Source organism: Accipiter gentilis, chromosome 33 (assembly GCF_929443795.1).
Source record: "Accipiter gentilis chromosome 33, bAccGen1.1, whole genome shotgun sequence".
NCBI lineage: Eukaryota > Metazoa > Chordata > Aves > Accipitriformes > Accipitridae > Astur > Astur gentilis.
In genome coordinates this window covers 54,105-76,025 of record NC_064912.1, presented here as the reverse complement: position 1 = coordinate 76,025, position 21,921 = coordinate 54,105, and the positions used below count along the sequence as shown (strand labels likewise).

Sequence of the window (21,921 nt, the reverse complement as noted above, 5' to 3'; positions counted from 1 at the left end):
CCCCCGGCCCCGCCCCGCCCCCGCCGCAGCGATGGCGGCGCCGCGCCCGGCCCTGGCCCCGCTCCCGCTGGAGCCGCCGCGGGTCCCTGAGATGTTGGTGCGGGGCAGCAAGTTCATCCGGTGGGACGAGGTGAGCGGGAACGGGACCCCCCCACACGCACAACCCCGGGACCCCCAACCCACCCCCCGGGACCCCCCGAAACCCAGCCGGGACCCCCCTAAAATGGCACCCCAGAACCGTGAGAGGGCCCCAAACCCACCTGGGACCCCCCAAATCCACCCAGACCCCTCAAATTTCCCTCGAAACTCACCTTAGAGCACCCCAAAACCCACCCTGGAACCCCCCAAGTCTTCCCCAAACCCAACTGGGACCCCCCAAATCTACCCAACCCCCAAAATATCCCCCAAACCCATGCTGGCACCCCCAAATGACCCCCAAACCCACCCTAGAGTCCCCCAAATATTCTCCGAGCCCACCTGGGACCCTCAAATCTACCCAAACCCACCCTGGAATCCCCCAAATATCCCCGAAACCCACCCTGGAACCCCCCCCAAGTCTTCCCCAAACCCACCTGGGACCCCCCCAAATCATCCCCCAAACCTACCTGGGACCCTCCCCAAATCTACCCAACCCCCACAAATATCCCCCAAACCCCCCCTAGAGCCCCCCAAATCTTCCCCAAACCCACCTGGGACCCCCCCAAATCTACCCAAGCCCCTCAAATGTTCCCCCAAACCCACCTTTGAATCCCCTAAATCTCCCCAAAATCTACACAGAACCCCCCAAATCTTCCCCAAACCCACTCTGAAATCCTCAGAGGACCCCAAAACCCACCCTAGAATGGCCAAATCACCCCAAAATTCACCGGGGGCCCCCCAGATCCCCAACAAACTCTGCCTGAAACCCCTCAAATCTCCCCAAAACCCACTGGAACCCCTCAAATCTTCCCCAAACCCACTCTGAAATCTCTAGAGGACCCCAAACCCCACCACAGAATGGCCAAATCACCCCAAAATTCACCTGTGGCCCTCCAAATCTACACCAAGCCCTCCCTGAAACCCCTCAAATCTCCCCTATACCCACAAAGAACCCCAAAACCCACTCAGAACCCCCCAGACCTCCCCAAAACCTACACAGACCCCCCCCAAATCTCTCCCAAACCCACCCAGAAGCCCCCCAGTCTTCCCTAAACCCACCCCAAAACCCTCAGAGAGCCCCCAAACCCACCTCAGAATGGCCAAATCACCCCAGAATCCAGCGGGAACCCCTCAATTTTCCCCCAAACCCACCCCAAAATCCTCATAGGGCCCTAAAACCTGCTCTGAAACCCCTCAAATGTCACCAAAACCCACTGGGAACCCCCCAAACTTTCCTCAAACCCACCCCCAAAACTCCTCAAATTTCCCCCAAACCCACTCTGAGACCCCCTAAATTTTTCCCAAACCCACCCAGATCCCCCCAAATCATCTCAAAGTCACCCCAAAATGCCCAAGCTTCCTTGAAACCTCCCAGATTTCCCCCAAATCCACCTGGAACCCCCTAAATCTTACCCAAAGCCACCCAGAAGCCTCACAGCTTCCCTAAAACACACGCCAAAGCCCTTAGAGACCTCCCCAAACACCCAGATCACCCCCAAAATGACCAACTCACCCAAAACCCACCCTTAAACCCCACGAGAGCCCCCAAGACCCCCCAAATATACCCCAAACCCACCCAAATCTCCCCTAAACCCCACCCCAAACCAACCCAGAACCCCCAATTCTTCCCCCACCCCCCTAAATCGGCCCCCTGACACCCCCAAATTTGCTGGACTCCACTCCAAGCCCCCCCCAAACCCCGTAGAGGCCCCCAACATCCTTCTGGCTCCCCCAGCTCCCCAAATAACCTCCCAGCACCCCAAACCCCCCCTGCACCCCCCCAATACCCTTCCACCACCCTGCATTACTCTCAGTCCCTCCAGCCCCCCCATATCACTCCTCAGCCCCCCCCAGTCCATCAAGGATCACCCAGGGCACCCCAATATTGACCCCCCCACCCCCCTTTTCTCCCCCCACCCCTCAATTTTGTCCCCCCACCCTTCTGTGACCCATTTTCCAGCCCTGCTACAAAACTGCCCCCGTTTTGGGGACAGAAAATGAGAAATTGGGTCCCCCCCGCAGGACATTTCCCTCGGGGACCCCCCCCCCAGCCCCCCCAAATGCTGCAGCCCCCCCCATGTCACCCCTGTTTTACCCCAATTTTTCTCCCTTTCCCTCCCTCAGCTATGCCGAAGTGGGGGGGAGCGGAAGGCAGCTCGGATACCTGAATCCCTTGGGGGGAGATGGGGGGCCCTATTACCCCCCCCCCCAAATTTAAAGGGTTCCCCCATTTTTAAGGGGAGGACCCCCCCATTTAGGGCGTAGCCCCCCACTTTGTCCCTTGTCCCCCCCTTTTCCAGGGATAAATGACTTTATGGGGGTCAAAGTCCCCAGGGAGGAGTTGCCCCACCCATGTTGTAACCCCAGGATTTGGGGGGGGGGGGCAAACCGAGCCCTGGATTTTGGGGGTCCCTTAGGAGTTTTGGGGGTCCTTAGGAAGGTTGGGGAGTTCTGGGAGGGATTGGGGGGGGGCTGAAGGGTTTCCTGGGGGGGGTTGGGGTGGGGAGTCCTCCAGGCTGGGTTCTTTGGGGGTCCCTGGGGGTGGTTTTGGGGCTCCCTGGGTGATTTGGGGGTTCCCTGGGGTGGCTTTGGGTGTCCCCCAAGGTGATGCGGGGGTTCTTCAAGGATCCCTGGGGTGGTTTGGGGGTCCCTGGGGGCTCCCTGTGTGTTTTCAGGGTCCCCCCCAGATGATCTGGAGGTCTTTGGGGGCTCCCTGGGATGGTTCTGGAGTGGTTTGGGGTCTCTGGGGTGTTTTGGGGGTCCTGGGGGGGCTTCTACAGTTTTTTGTGGGGCATCCCTGGGTGATTTGGGGGTTCCTGGGGTGGTTTTGGGGTGTCTGGGGGGCTTCCTTTTGGGGGGCTCCTTGGGTGTTTTGGGGGTCCCTGGGCTGGTTTTGGGGGTCCCTGGAAGCTTTCTGTGGCTTTTGGGGGGCTCCCTGTGTGGTTTTGGGGTCCCCGGGGGGTCTTCCTTGGTGGATTTGGGGAGTCCCTGTGATGTTCTGGGGTCCATGAGAGTGTCTCTGTGTGGTTTAGGGGTTCCCTGGGGGGTTTTGCAGTCCCCGGGGGGGTTAGGGGGGCACTTGGGAATTGTTGAGGTCCTGGGGAGGGTCCCAGATAATTTTGGGGTCTGTGGTACAGGAAAGCAGGGGGGTTGCTGGGGGGTGTCCCTAGGGATTTGGGGTGGGGGAGTAGGGTGTGCTGGGAGGGTTTGGGGGGTGGGGGGGGCGGCTTGGGGGGTTTTGGGGACCCCCATCTGACCCAGTGCCCCACCAGGAACCGGCCACCCGCACCCTGGTGACGCTGCGTGTCGACCCTGATGGCTTCTTCCTCTACTGGACCGGCCCCAGCATGGTGAGGGGCACCCCAAAACCTAGCACCCCCAAAGCTGCGCCTCGCTCCTGTCCCCTCCAACACCTTCCCCCCCACCCCCAGCACCCCCCAAAGCTGCACCCTAAAAATCCTCCCACCCCACTTGGCACAGGTCAAACCAGCACCCCCCAAAACTGGCACCCCCAAATTCCTGGCACCCCAACCTGGCACCGCCCCCCCAAATTCTTCCCTCCGCCATAATTGGGAGCAACAAGACGGCCCCCCCAAATCCGCCCCCAAAACCTGATGCCTGATTTGCACCCCAAGTTGGTTCCCCCCTCGTTTATGCCCCCTTAAGCCCCCCATGGCCTCCCCAAATCCCCTCATGTCCCCCCAAATCTGCCCCAGGCTCACCCAGTCCCCCCAATACCCCAGACCTCCAACAGGCCCCCCCAGCCCCCCAAAATCCCAGGATTCCCCCCCAGTCACCCCAAGATCCCTCCTGGGGACCCCAAAAGAGACCCCCAGGTCCCCCAAAATCCTGGTGCCCCCCAAATTCCCCCCGAGCCCCAGTAGGAATCCCCGCATCTATCTGTGACCTTCAGATGACACCAAGCCCCCCCAAAATCCCCCTCAAGACCCCCCAAAATATCCCGAGACCCCTTGGGATCCCCAAAATCCTGCTGTGACTCCCAGGCCCCCCCCAGGATCCCCAATATCCCCCCTAGGACCACTGAAGCCCCCCCAAATTGCCCTCCAGAACCCCCGAAAACCTTTCCAGGACTTCTTGTCCCCCCCAAATCCCCTCCAGCCCCCCCTAAAACATCCCCACCCCTCCCCACCACCCGGAAGCCTTCGCCCTTATCAGCCCCTGCCCGGACGTCTGGGTCCATTAGATGGGGGGGGGGACACACACACAACACCCTTTGCCCATCCCCCCTCCCCAGGGAACCCAGGCATCCGGGGGTGGGGGGGGTAGGGTGCCCTTTCCCACGCCCTCTCCCCCCCCACCCGGCATCCTTCAGGAAATGTCGTTCCCCCCCCTCGCTCCACCCCCACTGAGGGTGCCTGGGTCCCTCGGGGTGGGGGGGGGGGATGCCTGGGTGCCTCTGAAGGGGGGGAAGGGCACTTCTCGATTCTTGGGTCCCTTTTTGGGGTGGGGGGGGGTCTCCCCACAGGAGGTCGACCTGCTGGACATCAGCGTCATCCGCGACACCCGGACCGGGCGCTACGCACGGGTGCCCAAGGTGAAGCAGGGCGGGGGGCATAAAGACTGGAGACCCTACAATAACAAACTGGGGAGGAGGGGGGGATTCTGGGGGGTGTTGGGAGACCCTACCTAGACACTGCAGACCCTATAATAACAAACAGGGGCGGGGGGAGCCTGCGGGGTCTTGGGAGACCCTACGTAAACACCAGAGAGCCTACAATAACAAATTGGCATGGGGGGTGTCCTGCAGGACTCTGGGAGACCCTACGTAAACACTGGGGACCCCACAATAACAAGGTGGAGTGGGGGTGACCTGCGGGACCCTGGGAGACCCCACGTAAACATGGGGGACCCCACAATAACAACGAGGAACAGGATGTAAATATGGGAGATCCTGCAACAACAATCAGGGAGACCTTGTTTTGAGGTGGTGGGTGCCCGTTTTGGGGTGCTGTGGGTGTCAGTTGTCCTGTTTTGGGGTGCTGTGGGTGGGCTGGGTGCCCATTTCGGGGGGGCTGGGTGCGTATTTCGGGGTGCTGTGGGCGCCCCATATCGCCTTGCCGCAGATGGGCCGTATCTGCGGCTGCCCCGTCTGGGGGTGCCGGCAGCTCCCCCGCGGCAGAGGCGGGGGCACCCATGGGTGCCGTCCGCGCAGGACCCCCGGACACGGGAGGTGCTGGGTTTCGGGGACCCCGGGGGGCACCCCCAGGAGCGGCTCCTCACCGTGGTCCACGGCCCCGACATGGTCAACGTCACCTTCCTCAACTTCGTGGCCGTCCAGGATGACGTCGCCAAGGTGGCACCCATGGGTGCTGGGGGGGGGGGGGGGGGGGATGACGACATGGGACTGGGGGTCTTCAGGAGCCCTTTTTGGGGGGGCTGGGGGGTGTTGGAGGGCTCTGGGAGCTCCTATTATGGGGCTTTGGGGGGACTTGGGGGGTCCCTGAGGGTCTTGGGGGGCTCAAGGTGCCCATTTGGGGGTCTCTAGGGGGTGGGGGGGGTCCCAGGAGGTCTTGGGGGGCTCTGAGAGCCCATTTAGGGGGCCCAGAGGGTTTTGGGGGAGCTCTGGGAACCCATTGTGGGGAGGGGGGGCTTGTGGGGTTCCTGGGGGTTCCCCTGGGGATCTGGGTGGTCCCTGAGAGGTTGGGGGGGGGGAACAACACCCCATTTGAGGGGGTTCCTGGGGGCTTGGGGGGGCTTGGGAGCAGCTGGGGGGAGTGCTGATGGGACCCCGGGGTTTTGGGGAGTCCCCCCCCAGGTGTGGACGGACGAACTCTTCAAGCTGGCAACCAACATCCTGGCACGCAACGCTTCCCGCAACACCTTCCTGCGCAAAGCGTGAGTCCCCCCCAGCCCCCCCGCGGCCCAAAACCCCCCTGCTCCCCCAAAACCCACCCCATGGCCCCCTGAAAGCCTACAGCCCCCCAAAAAAAACCTCCTGTGCCTGTACCCCTGCATCCCTGTGCCCTCATGTTTGCAGATGCTCTTTGCACCCCCCAATTCTTCCTGCACCCCCAAAATCCTTCCCAGAGACCCTTCAAATCCCTCCTGCACCCCCAAATCTTTCCCAGCGACCCCCCCAATCCCTCCTGCACTCCCAAATCCCTCCTGCACCCCCAAATCCTTCCCAGAGACCCCCCAAATCCCTCCTGCACCCCTAAATCCTTCCCAGTGACCCCTCAAATCCCTCCTGCACCCCTAAATCCTTCCCAGTGACCCCTCGAATCTGTTCTGCACCCCCAAATCCTTTCCAGACACCCTCTGATTCCCTCCTGCACCCCCGAATCAAGGACCTCCACCCCTCCCACCCTCCCCAAATCCTGCTATTGTCCTCCTGCCCCCCCAAACTGCCTCCAGCTCCCAATTTCCCCCCCTATAAACTCTGCCGGGCTCCCCCCAAAAACCTCCCCATGTTTTGGGGTGTCACCCCCGAAAGTGGGGTGTCAGGGGCTCCCCTCAACCTTGCACCCCGCCGCCCCCCCCAGTTACACGAAGCTGAAGCTGCAGGTCAACCAGGATGGGCGAATCCCTGTGAAAAAGTGAGTGACCCCCCAAAATTCGGGGGGGCTCCCCCCTAAAGTAGGGTCCCTTAAACCTTGAGGGATCCCCCCACAATACCCCAAATTTCACCGCAAAATTTGGGGTCCTCCAGAATATCCCCCTCCTAGGGACCCCCCCCCAAGCCTGAATTTTGGGGTCTCCAACACCCTGTGGGCCCCCCCCCCAAAAAAATTTGGGGAGCCCCCACTTGCAAGCTCCCTTCATTTTACAGTACCCCAATTTTTAGGGTGCCCCCACTTTTCCCGCTCCAACTTCTGATGTCACCCAAGTTTGGGGATCCCCCCGTTACAGTGTCTGCCCAAATTTTGGTGTTCTCATGCCCCCCATGTTTTTGGGGTCCCCATTTTTGGGGTGCCCCTTTTTGGGGGTCCCACTTTTCTGGGGTCCCTTCCAGCCCCCCAAAACTTCCTAAACCCCTCAATACCAAGTCACGGTTCCCCCGCAATTTCAGGTTCACCCCAGTTCTGGGTTCCCCCCTGTTTAGGGGAGTGGGTACCCCAATTTTGTGCTCTTCCCAATTCTGGGGTCCCCCTTCAGCCCCCCTCACCTTCCTGGCACGTCCCAATCTTGGGGTCCCCCCATTTCAGCCTCACCCTGTTTCTCTGGTCCTTTGCAATTTGGGGTCCCCCCAATTTTAGGGGGCCCTTTTTGGGGACCCTCTGAAGTTTAGGGGTCCCCCCTAATTTCGGGGTTCCCCTCCAATTTCGGGGTTCCCCCCCAGCATCCTGAAGATGTTCTCCGCTGACAAGAAGCGGGTGGAGACGGCGCTGGAGTCCTGCGGCCTCAGCTGTAACCGGGTACGGCCCCCCCAAAAAACAGGGGCCTCCCAAATTTTCAGGGGGTTCCTGAGCCTCTCCTGCCCCTGCCTGAGTTCCCCAGGGCCCCCCCAAAATATCCCATGATCCTGGTAATTTGGGGTCACTCTCAGATTATCGGGGTTCACTCATCCTGCTCTGCAAGTTTTGGGGTGGGCAATGACTTTTTTATTGGGATTCTCTGGTAAGCCCCAAAATTTTTGGAGTGTCCCCCCAGCATTTGGGGGGCTGTAGGTGCCCCCGCCAAACCCTCTGTGTCCCTCAAAGTCTATACAGGGGTTCCCCAAACCCCCCCTCACCCCTCAGTGTACCCCAGCTTTACACACCCCTCACTTTTCACCTCCCCCTATGGGATCCTAACACTCTAGGGCCCCCCAACTTTAGGGTCCCCCAGAATTTTGGGGGTTCCCCCCTCCCAATTCCACTTTCACCCCTATTTCTGTGTGTCCTTGGTTTGGGGTTCACAGTTTGGGGGTGCCCATGTCATTTTTGGGGGTGCTGCCACTGTATCATCTCTGTGGGTTCCACCAAGGTTTTGGGGGGCTCCTGAGTGGTTTGGGGGGAGGGCAGGGGAAGGCTGGGAGGTGTGGGGAAGACTTGGGGGGCTGGGGACAGGGTCGGGGGGTTCTTGGGCCCCCCCTAAATTTTTGGGGTGCCCCCAGAGCGAGGCGATCCCCCCTGAGGAGTTCACCCTCGACACCTTCAGGCGGTTCCTGAGCAAGCTCTGCCTGCGCCCTGACATCGACAAGATCCTCCTCGAGATGTGAGTCAGCCCCCAGAGCCCCAGTTTTGGGGTGCAGAGTGTTGTGGGAGCTATGGGGAGGGCTTTGGGGTGCTCTGAGAGTTTTGGGGTGTCCCTGACACCCCCTTTTGGCTATGGGGAGCACCTATGAGCAGGTTGAGGTGGGTGCCACCATGAGCTTCTTTGGGGTGCTGCCTTGTGCTGGTGGGTGCTCATGGTGGTTTTGGGGTTCCCTTGGGTTTTATGGGTCCTGTGTGGGTTTTGGGGTGCTCTGAGGGTTCTGGGGTGCCCCTGACACCCCAATTTTGGGTATGAAGAGTTTCCTACAAGAAGGTTAGGCTCCCAACTGGATGGTTGCCACCATGACCTGCTTGCAAGCTTTGGAGCGCTCCCTCACGCCGTTGGGTTCTCTCGGGACTTTCAGAGTCCTGGAGGGGGATTTTGGGGGGGCGCAGGGGGGTTTCTTTTGGTTTTTTGGGGTGCCCTGACCGCCCCCCAACCTTGTTACCGACAGCGGGGCAGCAGGGAAGCCCTACGTCAGCCTGGAGCAGCTACGGGAGTTTGTGAACACGCGACAGCGGGACCCCCGACTCAACGAGGTCCTCTTCCCCCCGTTGAGCCCCGAACAAACCCGGCAGCTCATCGAGCGCTACGAGCCCAACCAGCAATTTCGGGAGAGGGGTCAGTGGGTCCAGGGGGGGTCTTGGTCTTGGGAGGCTCTTGGTCTTGGGAGGCTCTTGGTCTTGGGGCGGTCTTGAGTGGTGTCAGGGGTGGGAGAAGTGGGAGTTTTGGGGGATCTCCAGAGGGTTTCCAGGGGTCCTGAGGGGTTTTTTGGGGGGGCTTGAAGGATGGTTGAGGGCTTTGAAGGGGCTGGAAGAGGGGTTGGGGGGGGGATTTGGGGTTCTTGAAGAAGGTTTTAGGGGGTCCTCTGGGGCTGGACGGAGTTTTGGAGGGGTTCCTGGGGGTTTTGAAAGAGGTTGGGGGGGGGATCTTGGGAGTCTTGAAGAGGGTTAGGGGGAATTTGGGGGGGTCTTGAAGGAGGTTTTGGTGGGTTCTAGGGGTCTTGGGGTGGTGCTGGTGGGCTCAGGGATGGAGGAGGTGGGGATTTTGGGGGGTTCTGAGGTGGTTTTGGGGGTTTTGAAGGAGAGTTTGGGGGTTCCTGGGGCACTGGAAGGGGGTTTGGGGGGTCCTGGAGGTGTTGAGGGTGTTCTGGGGGTGTCAGGGTTGGGGTCCCGAGGGGGTTTTGGGGAGTCCCGAGGGGGTTTGGGTGCCTTGAAGTAGGATTTGGGGGGACCAGGAAGGGGGTTTGGGGGGCTCTTGAAGGAAGGTTTGGGGGTTCTCTGGGGCTGGAAGGGGGTTCGGGAGGTGCTGGGGTCTCAGGGATTGGGGGTTTTGGGGGTCTCCAGTGGGGTTGGGGACCTTGAAGGAGGGTTTGGCAGGTTCTAAAAGAGGGTTGGGGGGGGGGGCTTGGGGGGCTCCTGGGTGTCTTGAAGGAGGGTTTGGGGGGTCCTGGAGGACTGGAAGGTGATTTGGGGTGTCTTGGGAGGGTTTGGGGGTTTTGGGGGGCTCCTGGGGCAGTTGGAAGGTGGTTTGGGGGGTCCTGGGGGGTCTCAGGAGTGGGGGGTTGTGGGGCGTCAGGGTCAGAGGAATGAGTGATTTTGGGGTGCTGGGAAGCTCCTTGGGTGGTCCCTGGGGCAGATTTGGGGTCCCAGCAGGGAATTTTTGGGGTTGGGGGTGTCAGATGGCAGCACTGGGGGGGGTCTTTTTTTGGGGGTGGGTGTCGATGACCCCATGCCTACATGCTGCCCCCCCCCCAGACCAGATGTCGATGGAGGGGTTCGGACAGTTCCTGGGGGGGGAGGAGAACAGCATCGTGCCCCCCGAAACCCTGCGCCTGCACCAGGACATGACCCAGCCCCTCCCCAGCTACTTCATCAACTCCTCCCACAACACCTACCTCACCGGTACCCCAAAAACCACCCTGCACCCCAAAACCTGAGGGGGGGAGTTAGGGTGGTACCTACCCCCTCCACCCCAAAAACCTGGGGGGGGGGGGGATACCTTGCAGGGTCCTGAGGGCAGCACATACCTCAGCTGCACCCAAAAAAAAATTGGAGGGGGTATTTGTCACCCCTGTACCCCAAAAAACTGGGGGGGGCACCCAGGGGGGTCCCTGGGGCATTTTGAGGTACTGGCAGGGGAGACTGGGGTTGTTTTGAGGGTCCCTGGGGTATTGGAGGGGTTCCTAGGCTATGGGGAGGGGTCCCTGGGGTCTTGGGGGGGGGGTCCCTCATATATTGGGGGGTGGGGAGGGTCCCTGCGCAATGGGGGGGGGGCTGGATTAGGGGGGACTGGGGGTGTCCAGAGGGTACTTGGAGGTGCCTGGGGGATCCCTAGGGCGTGTCAGGTGGGTCCCTCGGGTTGGGGTGGTTTAGGATGCAGGGGGTTTGGGGGGGGTGTCGTGGTTTTGGGGTGCCCCCCCCTCTGACCGCCCCCTGGCCCCCCAGCGGGGCAGCTGACAGGAGCTTCTTCGGTGGAGATGTACCGGCAGGTCCTGCTGAGCGGCTGCCGCTGCATCGAGCTCGACTGCTGGAAGGGGCGACCCCCCGACGAGGAGCCCTTCATCACCCACGGCTTCACCATGACCACTGAGATCCCCTTCAAGGTGCCCCCCCAAAAATTCGCTGTCCCCCAAAACCCCCCGAGCCCCCCAAAACTACCCAAAGACCCCCAAAATTGCCCTGGCCCCATAGCACCCACCTAGACCCCACAGCACCCACCCAGAGCCACCAGCCCTTCATCACCCGTGACTTCGCTGTGACCACTGAGATCCCCTTCAAGGTGCCCCCCCCCCCCCCAAAATTGGGGGTCCCCCAAAACCTCCTGAGCCCCCCAAAACTACCCAAAGGCCCCCCCAAAACTGCCTTGGCCCCATAGCACCCACAATGGGCCACTCTTGAGCACCCAGACCTCCTTTAAGACCACCCCAAAACCCAGGGGGTGCCCCAAAGACCCCTTTTGGGCTGCCACAGCCCCTTTGGGGGGTCCCAGTTTTTGGGGTGCCCCCCTGAACCCCCTTTTCCTGCCTGGCAGGAGGTGATTGAGGCCATCGCTGAAAGCGCCTTCAAGACGTCGCCGTACCCCGTTATCCTCTCCTTCGAGAACCATGTAGATTCGTGAGTCCCCCCTGAATCTCCAGGGTCCCCCCCCAAACCTCCAGGGGTCCCACCAAGTGCCTTAGGGTCCCCCCAAATTTCTTGGGGTCCCCACAAAATCTCCAGGGTCCTCCCAAACCCGCAGGGTCCTCCCCAAACCTCCAGGGTCTTCCATCATTCCTTTGAACTCCAAAACCCATTGGGAGGATTTGGGGGGATCCCCCAAGGGTCCCTAAAAATCCTGTGGGGTCCCCAAGAATTCCTGGGGTACCTCCAGATCCCTCAGGGCCCCCCTCCTTGCAAGGGTTCCCCCCAAAACATCCCTGATCCCCTCCCCAAAACCAACTGGATGCAAGGAGGGGGAATGCTGAAGGAGAAGGGATAACCCCCCAACCCCCTTTTTCACCCCAAAATTGGGGGGGTGGGGCCTGTGGATTTGGGGGACCCCCCCAGCACCCTAATATTCCCCCCCTCCCCAGGGCCAAGCAGCAGGCGAAGATGGCCGAGTACTGCCGCAACATATTCGGGGACGCGCTGCTCATTGACCCCCTGGAGAAGTACCCCGTCAGTTTGAGGGTGCAGGGGGGAGTTCTGGGGGTGCAGGGGGGTGGGTGGGGCATACAGGAGAGGGTTTGGGGGTACGGTGGATTTTAGGTGTGCGGGAGGGGAATTGTGGGTGTCTGGGGGGGTCAGTGCAGGTTTGGGGGTGCAGGGGAGGAGTTGGGGGTGCAGAGCTGGGTTTCAGGGGTGCAGGGCTGAATTTGGGGGGTGTAGGGCTGGGTTTTGGGGGTGCAGTGGAAGTTTGGAGTGCAGGGCTGGATTTGGGGGTACAGGGTGGGGGTATAAAGATGGGGTTTTAGGGGTGCAGGGGTGGATTTGGGGTGCAGGGCTGAATTTGGAGGTCCAGGGCTGGATTTGGGGGTACAAGGAAAGATTTGGAGGTGCAGAACTGGATTTGGGGGTACAGGGGAAGATTTGGAGGTGCAGAGCTGGGTTTCAGGGGTACAGTGCAGGTTTGGGGGTGCAGGGCCGAATTTGGGGGTGTAGGTCTGGATTTTGGGGGTGCAGTGGAAGTTTGGCGTGCAAGGCTGGATTTGGGCGTACAAGGGAAGATTTGGGGGTATAAGGATGGGGTTTTCGGGGTGCAGGGTTGGGGTTTGGGGGTACAAGGGAAGATTTGGGGGTGCAGGGCTGGATTTGGGGGTCCAAGAAAAGATCTGGGGGTACAGGGGAAGATTTGGGGGTGCCAGGCAGGATTCTGGGGTGTGGGGCTGGATTTTGGGGTTACAGAGCTCTATTTGGGGTGGCGAGGATTTGGAGAATATTTTGGGGTGGGGGGTAGGTTTTGGGGGTACAGGGCTGGGTTTTAGGGGTGCTTTGCTGGTTGGATGGGCAGGGTTGGATTTAGGGGTGCAGGGAGGATTTGGTGGTGCAGGGGGGATTTTGGGGGTGTGGGGCTGGGTTTTGGGGGGGTGCCATCAAGGTTGGGTGGGTTTGGCTGGATTTGGGGGTACATGGGAGGATTTGGGGGGTTGGAAAGTGGGGGGGGCCCCCATGACTTTTGGGGTGCTCCAGCTGGAGCCGGGGGTGCCCCTGCCCAGTCCCCAGGACCTGCTGGGCCGGATCCTGGTGAAGAACAAGAAGCGGCGCCCGAGGCCGGCCCCCGGCCCCCCCAACCTGCGCCCCAAAACTCCTGGCGCCAGCGACCCGGGTACCCCAAAACCTCCCTGCTGGACCGCAAAACTTCCCCTCTGCACCCCTAAATCCCACCTGTGCCCCCAAATGGCTCCAGCCTTGTGCCAGTGCCCCTCCACCCCAACCTGTCCGCACCCCAAAACCATCCCCTGAACCCCCAAACCCTCCCCCTGAACCCCCAAAACTACACCTGCGCCCTGGTGCCAGCAATCCCTGCACCCAAAACCTCTCTTTTAAACCCCAAACTTCCTCCTGCACCCCAAAACTCCTCCCTGCACCCCAAAACCACCCCCTGCACCCCAAACCTCACCTGCACCAACCCCCCCCAAACACCACACCACCCCTGAACCCCCCCATCTCCCTATATAGCACCCCAAAATCTGCAAGGAGCCCCCCCCAAACTCTTCTGCCCCCCCCCCCCCAAACTGTTATGGCCCCCAAAACCCCCAGGCACCCCCAAACTGCTGGGGTTTGGGGTCCCCTCTCACATCCTGCTCCCCTACAGGCCCCCCCCTCATGGAACACTCCGAAACTGGGATCCCCCCAGTACCCAATGGGGAGGAGAAGGGGCCCAAGCTGGGTGAACCCCGAAAATCTATTGGTGAGTTTGGGGATGCTGGGGGTGATTTGGGTGGGAGCTCAAAGGGATTTAGGCATGCCAGGGGGAGATTTTGGGGTGCTGGGGGAGATTTGGGGGGGCTGAGAGGGATTTGGTGGTGCCAGGGGGAAATTTGGGGGTGCTGGGGAGGATTTGGGGGTGCTGGGGGGATTTAGGGGTCCCAAGGTAGGTTTGGGGGTGTTTTGGAGAATTTGGGGGTGTTGGGGGCATTCATGGGGTGCTGGGGGGTGATTTCAGGTGCCAGGGGGAGATTTGGGGGTGCAGGGGGTATTCAGGGGGTGCCAGGGCGATATGGGGGTGCCAAGCAGGATTTTTGGGGTGCAGAGATGTTCATGGGGTGCTTGAAGGGATTTGAGGGTGCTAGCAGGAGATTTAGGGGTGCAGAGGGGATTTGGGGGTGCTGGGGGTGATTTGGGGGGTGCAAAGGGGGATGGGGTGATCTGGGGGTACTGGGAAGTGCTTGGGGAGGTGCGGGGGTCCCCCAAATTCACACACACACACCCCCAGACCGCGAGGCTGACAGTGAGGAGGAGGAGGAGGAGGAGCTGCCGGAGATGAAGAAGCCGACGACGGACGAGGTGGGTGATTTGGGGGGGGCCCTGAGGAGTGATGGGAGGGGTGTTCTGGAAGGGGTCTGGGGGGGCTTTGGGAGGGGCTTAGGGGGGCTTTGGGGGTTTTGGGGTGACTGGAGAGTTTGGGGGGACCCTGGGCAGTTTTAGGGAACCCCTGAGGGGTTTGGGGGGCTGCAGGGGGCCCTGGGGTATCCTGGGCGGGGGGGAGGTATGAGGGGGACGGCCTGGGGGACTTTTGGGGGACACTGGTGGGATTTGGGGAATGCATGGGGTGTTGAGCAGAGCCAGGTGAATTTGGGGGGACCCCAGGGAGTTTGGGGGGGACCTAGTGACGTTTGGGGCTACCCTGGCAAGTTGGGGGGACCTGGGGGGATTTGGGGGGACCCTGGAGAGTTTGGGGGGGACCCCAGTGAATGTTTGGGGGACCTGAGGGAGTTTGGGGGAGGACCCCAGGGGGATTTAAGGGGACCCCAAGAAATTTAGAGGGAGTTGGGGAGGTTTGGGGGGACCCCAAGGGATGTTGGGGGGGATCCCAGGAGGTTTGGGGGGACCAGAGGTGTGTTGGGGGGACCCCAGGAGTTTTGGGGGGGACCCCAAGGGGTTCTTGGGGCCCTCGGAGTAATTTTGGGGTGTGGGGCGCAGGGCACAGCCAGCAGCGAGGTGACGGCTACCGAGGAGATGTCGACACTCGTCAACTACATCGAGCCCGTCAAGTTCAAGTCCTTCCAGGCTGCCAGCAGTCAGTGGGGTTTGGGGGGACCGGGGGGGTTTGGGGGGGTCAGAGGGGATTTGGGGGGGTCACAGGAGTCCTAGGGGGGATTTCAGGGGTTTTAGGGGGAGCCTGGAGGGTTTGAGGGGGCCCTGATGGGGTTTGGGGGTGCCTTGGAGACCCTGCGGGGGGATTTCAGGGGTTGGGGGTGGGATTTGGGGGGATTTTGAGGGACGGTGAGGGGTTTTGGGGGGACCTTGATGTGGTTGGGGGGGGGTCCTGGGGGGAATTTGGTGGGAGAGGGTGGAGTTTAGGGGGGCCTTGAAGATCCGGGGGGGGGGGACATTCAGGGGTTTGGGGGCTCTGGAAAGGTTTGGGGGGCTTGGGGGTGCTCTGGGAAAGTTTGGGGGGAGGCATGGGAGGGGAGTTGGGAGGCTGGGATGTTTGGGGGGGGGGGCTCTGGGAAGGTTTGGGGGTATTTTGAAGGGAGAATGGGGTTTTGGGAGATCTTGGGGCACCCTTGGGGTTTTGGGGGGGACCCCTTGGGTGATTTGGGGGTGTTGCCCCCACCCCCCACCCCCAGAACGCAACAAGGCCTTTGAGATGTCATCCTTCGTGGAGACGAAGGGGCTGGAGCAGCTCACCAAGAGCCCCCTCGAGTTCGTGGAGTATCCGCCACCCGGGGGGGGGCTTGGGGGGACCCTGGGCTGGGTGGGTGGCTGGGGTTTGAGGGGACCCCCCTGGGATAGGGGGAACCTCCTTAAAGTGGAAGAGGGATGCTCTGGGGGGGGAAGATGGGGGTTTTGGAGGGGGTTTAGGCTGCGTGTGGGGATGTAGAGGTGATTTTGGCATGGGTTTGGGGGTGTGTAGGTGGGTTTTGGGGTGCTCTTGGGGGAAATAGAGGGATTTTGGGGTGCATTAAGGGGGTATAAGCAGGTTTTGGGATGTATAGGTGAGATTTGGGATGCTCTTGTGGGAAATAAGATGATTTTGGGGTGCATTAAGGGGATATAAGCTGGTTTTGGGGTCCATTTGGGGATATACAGTGGGTTTTGGGGTGCATTTGGGGGTTGAGGTGAATTCTGGGGGGCTCTTGGGAGACAGAGGGATTTGGGGGTGCATTAATTGGATATAAGCCAGTTTTGGGGTGCCCTTGGGGGCCTGTAGGGGGTTTTGGGGTGCCTGGGGCTATTAGTGACTTCTGGGGAGCGTTTTGGGGTGCACAGCTGTGTTTTAGGGGGTGTGGGGGAAGATGGAGCTGTTGGGGGGGGCAGAAGCAGGTTTTGGGGTGCTCTGGAGCTGTTTTGGGGTCTGTGGGGCAGCCGGGGCAGGTGTAGAGGATGACAGGGCAGCTGTGGGGCCGATAGGGCTGTACAGAAGTGGTACAGGGGCTGGTGCGGAGCGGCCATGGGGGCAGCTATGGGGCAGCCGTGGGTCGCGTGGTCCTTGACGCTCAGGTACAACAAGCGCCAGCTGAGCCGCGTCTACCCCAAGGGCACCCGCGTTGACTCCTCCAACTTCCAGCCCCAACTCTTCTGGAATGCCGGCTGCCACATGGCCGCCCTCAACTTCCAGACCCTCGGTCAGACCCACGGCGCGACCCACGGCGCGGCCCCGACCCATAGCACGGTGCCCACCCCCCCCCTTCCCCATAGCGCAGCCCTGAGCGCAACCCACTGCCCACCCCACAGCTTGTAGCACAGATCCAGAGCGTGGTCCAGACCCAGAGCGTGACCCACAGTGCAGGCCTGACCCACAGCGTGGTCCAGCCCCATAGCACGACCCATAGCATGGTCCGTAGTACAACCCACGGTGCGCCAGACCCACGGCGTGACCCACCACGTGGCCCAGACCAGTAGCACAGCCCCACAGCACCCCATAGCCCCATGGCACACTGTGCCTCTGACCCCCACAGCTGCACCCAGCACCCCACTGTGACCCTGCCCCACGGCGCTGAACCCTGCCCCACACCTCTCCCCCACGGCGCGCCCCAGACGTACCGATACGGCCGAACCTGGGGCTGTTCCCAGTCCCAACGCCCCCCCCCGAGCCCCATCGCAGCTCTGCCCCACGGCGCTGACGCGTGCCCCACACTCTGCCCCACGGCGCGCCCCAGACGTACCGATGCAGCTGAACCTGGGGCTGTTCGAGTACAACGCTCGCTGCGGGCTCCTGCTCAAACCCGAGTTCATGCGACGCCGGGACAAAACCTTTGACCCCTTCGCCGAGGATCTGGTGGATGGTATCGTCGCCAACACCCTGCGGGTGCAGGTGGGGAGACACCCCAAAATTGACCTGGGGTGGGTGGGGGTCCCCATGGCCCCCCCAAATGGCTCCGGGGGGGGGAGAAACTGCCCAGAGCCCCCCAAATGGCTCCAAAGGGCTTGGGAGTCCCTGCAGCCCCCCCAAAATGCCTTTTGGGGGGGGGGATGTACCCACAGCCCCCAAAACTGAGCTGGGGGGTCCCCAGAGCCCCCCCAAAATTGATCAGGGGGGACTCCCCAGATCCCCTCCCAAACGTCCCTAGGGGTGGGGAGGGGTCCCATCACCCCTAATTACCCCAGGGCACAGGCAGGTTTGGGGTGCCAGGCTGATTTTGGGGTGTGTCCCCCAGGTGATCTGGGGGAAGTTCCTGTCGGAGCACTGGGGGGCTCCTGGGGGTGGGGTTTGGGGGTGCCAGGGCAGTTTGGGGGTGTCAGGGCAGGTTTTGGGGTGCTGGGGCAGGTTTTGGGGTGCCAGGCTGATTTTGGGGTGTGTCCCCCAGGTGATCTCAGGGCAGTTCCTGTCGGAGCGCCGCGGGGGGGGTCTACGTGGAGGTGGACGTCTTCGGGCTGCCAGTGGACACGCGGCGGCGGTTCCGCACCCGGCCCTGCCAGGGGAACCCCTTCAACCCCGTGTGGGATGAGGAGCCCTTCCTCTTCCACAAGGTGCCCAACTAGGGGGCACTGGGAGGCAGTGGGGGATCTAGGGGTCACTGGGAGGAAAGTGGGGGGCACTGGGAGGGATTAGTAGGGGACTGGGGGGGAACTGGGGGGATCTAGGGGTCACTGGGAGGAAAGTGGGGGAACTGAACTGGGAGAGACTGGGGGGCACTGGGAAGGACTGGGAGGCACTGGGGGGGCACTTGGAAGACTGGAAGGGAACTGGGGTGAACTGGGAGGCACTTGTGGGGAGCAGAAGAGAACTGGGGGGCACTGGGCAAGGATTGGGAGGGATCTAGGGGGCACTGGGGGGGGGGGGCTGAGGGGAACTGGGAGGGCAGTGGCGAGGCGGGTGCCCCCCCCAGGTGGTGCTGCCCTCCCTGGCCTCCCTTCGCGTGGCCGCCTACGAGGAGGGCGGGCGCTTCCTGGGTCACCGCGTCCTGCCCGTCGCCGCCCTGCGCTCAGGTGAGGGGGGGGGGCCGTGGGGGGGGTCCCCCATTTGGGGTGGGGTGTCCCCATGGTGGGGGGGGGGGGAGCAGCCATAGGGTCGGGCCTACCCACGGTGCTGTGGCAATGGGGCCTGGGGGTGCCAGGCCTACCCACAATGCCCTGCACCAGCTTGCTGCCATGGTAACAGCGCTCAGGGCCTACCCAGAGTGCTCTGCTGCCAGCCTGTTACCGTGGAAACAGCGCTCAGGGCCTACCCACAATGCCCTGTGCTAGCCTGTTACCACACTAACAGGGGTCTGGGCCTACCCAGAGTGCTCCGCTGCCAGCCTGTTACCATGGAAACAAAGGTTTGGGCCTACCCACAGTGCTCTGCTGCCAGCCTGTTACCATGGAAACAGTGCTCAGGGCCTACCCATAATGCCCTGTGCTAGCCTGTTACCACACTAACAGGGGTCTAGGCCTACCCATAATTCCCTGCTGCCAGCCTGTTACCATGGAAACATGGGTTTGGGCCTACCCACAGTGCCCTGCTGCCGGCCTGTTACCATGGTAACAGGGCTTTGGGCCTACCCACAGTGCTGTGTGCCAGCCTGTTACCATGGAAACAAAGGTCTGGGCCTACCCACAGTGCTGTGCAGGGCCTGCCGCCATAACAACGGGGGGGGGGGGTGCCCCTGTCCCCAGGGTCAGGTTTGGGGGTGCCCGGCCTTACTCAGGGCAGGCTGGGGGGGGCCCCCCCATTCCCCTCCACCCAGCCACCATGTTGTTTTCCCCCTCCCTCAGGCTACCACTATGTCTGCCTGCGCAACGAGAGCAACCAGCCGCTCTGCCTGCCCGCCCTCCTCCTCCACACCGAGGCCTGCGACTACGTCCCCGACGGCCACCAGGGTGCGGGGGGGGGATGATGACACTCCCATAACTCGGGATGGGGGGGCCAAAACCCAGGGGACCCCCCCCCCAAGGCCTGGAAGGCACGGGGAAGGGGACTGCAGCCCCAGGGTGGGACTTGGGGCAGCCCCAGCGGGTGTTTGTGAGGGTTTGACCCCATTTTTGGGCCCCCCCCCCTCTTTTTTTGGGGATCCCCTTTGCTTTTTGGGAGGGTCCTCTGTGAGTTGGGGTGGGGGGACCCCAAAAGTTTTTTTGGGGGGGTCAGTACCCCCATGGCTTGGTGCTGGGTGGAGATCAGAGCAGCTCCAGCACTCATTTGTGAGGGTTTGACCCCATTTTGGGGGGTCCCCCATCTTTTTGGGGGTCCCCTGTGGTTTTGGGGGGTTCCTGATTTTGGGGGGGCACCCCAAAAGTTTGGGGGGGCCGGGGGGGGACAGCACCCCCAGGACTCAGTGCTGAATGGTGATCAGGGCAGCCCCAGCACCCCTTTGAGAGGGTTCACCCTACTTTTGGGGGTTCCCTCCACTTTTGGGGGGGTTCCTGTGCTTTTTAAGGGGTCCCCCACTCTCTGGGTGACCCCATTTGTGGGGTCACCCCCATTTGTGGGGTGCCCCTCAGTTTGGGGGTGCCCATTTTGAGGGTGTTTCTCACTTATGGGGCGTCCCCATATTTGGGGGGCTCTCATTCCTAGGGTATCCCCCTTTTGGGGATGTCTCCCATTTTTGGGGTCCCCCCACATTTGGGTGTTCCTTATTTTTGGGGTGCCCTTACTTATGGGCTTCCCCCCATTTTTGGGGGACTTTCCCCATTTTCCCCATTGTTGGGTTGCCTCATTTTTGCCCCCCCTGTACCCCCAATTTCCCTCATGTTCAAGATACCTCACTTCCCTGCCCCATTTTTGGGGTGCCCCCATTTCCCCAATATTGGGGGGGGTTCGTGTCCCACCCATCAAAAGTGGGGCAGCTCTCTTTAGCCCTATTGCTCCTTTCTTTGGGTGCTCCTATTCGGGCTGAGGGGGGTCCCCCTTTTCTTGGGGGGGGGGGTTGGGGGACCCCTTCCCCCCCAGTCACCCCCAATTCTTGTGCCCCCCCCCAGATTACGCCGAGGCTTTGATCAACCCCATCAAACACGTCAGCCTGATGGACCAGCGCGCCCGGCGGCTGGCTGCCCTCATGGGGGATGGCGAGGTTGGGGGGTCCCCAAGGGGTTTTTTGGGGGGGCCCTGAGGGTTTTGGGGGGCCCTGGGGGGATTTGGGGGGACCCTGGGAAAGTCTCAAGGGGTTACAGAGGTTTTGGGGGGGGGAGCAGGTTGGGGGGGAGGTTTTGGTGGGGGACTGGGATAGATGAGCAGGGACTGGAGGATTTTGGGGTGTCATGGAGGGTTTGGGGGGCCAAGGGGTTTTTTAGGGGGGTCCCAAGGGGCTTTTGGGGGGTCCCCAATGGATTTGGGGGGGGTCACAGAAGATTTGGGGGGGTCCTTGGGACAGGTTTGGGGGAGGTTGAAGTCTTCTCAGGGGGCTGGGATGGATGAGTGGGAGGATTTGGGGGGGGTCCAGAGGGGTTTTGGGGGGTCCCCAAGGGGGTTTGGGGGGACACAGGGTTTTAAGGGGGGGGCTGTGGTGGATTTGGGGGGGTCTCAGAGGGGTGGGGATGGATGAGGAGGGTGGGAGGATTTTGGGGTGTTATGGAGGATTTGGGGGAGCCCCAAAGGGGTTTTGAGGGGTTGGAGCAGTTTTGGGTGGGGCAAGGGTTTTGGGGGGGCCCCAAGGGGGTTTTGGGGGCCTGGAGGGGTTTTGGGGGGGTCTCCAAGGGGTTTGGGGGGGGCTATGGTGGATTTGGGGGGGCCTTGGGGATTTTGGGGGGCCCCAGGGGGGTTGGGGTGGGGGTCACAGATAATTTGGGGGGGGGCCCTGAACCCCACCTCTCTCCCCTAGGAGAGCCCCGAAAAGCCCCGTGAGACCCCGGGGGGGGCACGAGGGGAATCGGCCGCCGACCCCCCCCCCAGAGCCCCGGCCTCCCCCCACCCCCGGGGTGCCCCCCCCCCGGCCCCCCCACTGTCTCCAGCCCAGGTATGGGGGGGTATCCCCAAATCCCCCAAATAAATCCTTCCCTCCCCCAAGACCCCCCCGTTGGGGGTCCCCAAGTTCTTCCTTCCCCTCATCTGGGGGGGCTCCCAGTTCTCTGGGGGCCCCCATAAGTCTGGGGGTGCTCAAGGTGGGGGGGACACCCTGGGGGGCTCCCCCCTTATTTTTTCTCCACCCCCCCCCAGGGCAGAGGGATGACCTCATCGCCAGCGTCCTCACAGGTAAAATTTGGGGCCCTCTCCCCGATTTGGGGGGACCCCCCCAGCTGCACCCCTAATACCTGGGAGGGGTCCCCCTAATCTGGGGTCCTTGGTCGCCTCCAAAACGATCCATAGGGTGCTTTATGGGGACTGTAGCCCCTGCTTGAGGGGTTTGGGGGTCCCCCAATTTGTTTTGCCCCCCCCAGGGTATTTTGGGGACCCTCCCGCACCCCCAAATCCCCCCTGAACCCCCAAATTCTCCTCTTCCATCACATCTTCACCCTGGGTCACCCAAAAGAGACAGAGAGTGCCCTGGCACGGCCATAGCCCCCATTTTCAGATCATGGGGGGGGG

At 61.8% G+C, this 21,921-nt stretch overlaps 1 protein-coding gene across 1 annotated transcript; it reads left to right on the top strand.

Moving 5' to 3' along the window:
- The first annotated feature begins 19 nt into the window (after window positions 1–19).
- PLCB3 (phospholipase C beta 3) lies at window positions 20–21,701 on the top strand. Its single transcript, XM_049791332.1, is given in 27 exon segments — window positions 20–130; window positions 3,411–3,488; window positions 4,625–4,693; window positions 5,312–5,452; window positions 5,915–5,994; window positions 6,642–6,695; window positions 7,439–7,514; window positions 8,195–8,295; window positions 8,789–8,955; window positions 10,092–10,238; window positions 10,782–10,939; window positions 11,368–11,450; window positions 11,909–11,993; window positions 13,005–13,140; window positions 13,630–13,725; window positions 14,251–14,321; window positions 14,958–15,054; window positions 15,608–15,692; window positions 16,482–16,606; window positions 17,141–17,295; window positions 17,789–17,821; window positions 17,823–17,951; window positions 18,311–18,410; window positions 19,179–19,283; window positions 20,379–20,470; window positions 21,218–21,352; window positions 21,553–21,701. Coding segments are annotated over 27 exon segments (2,811 nt in total). The 5' UTR covers window positions 20–31; the 3' UTR covers window positions 21,667–21,701.
- Window positions 21,702–21,921: the final 220 nt, after the last annotated feature.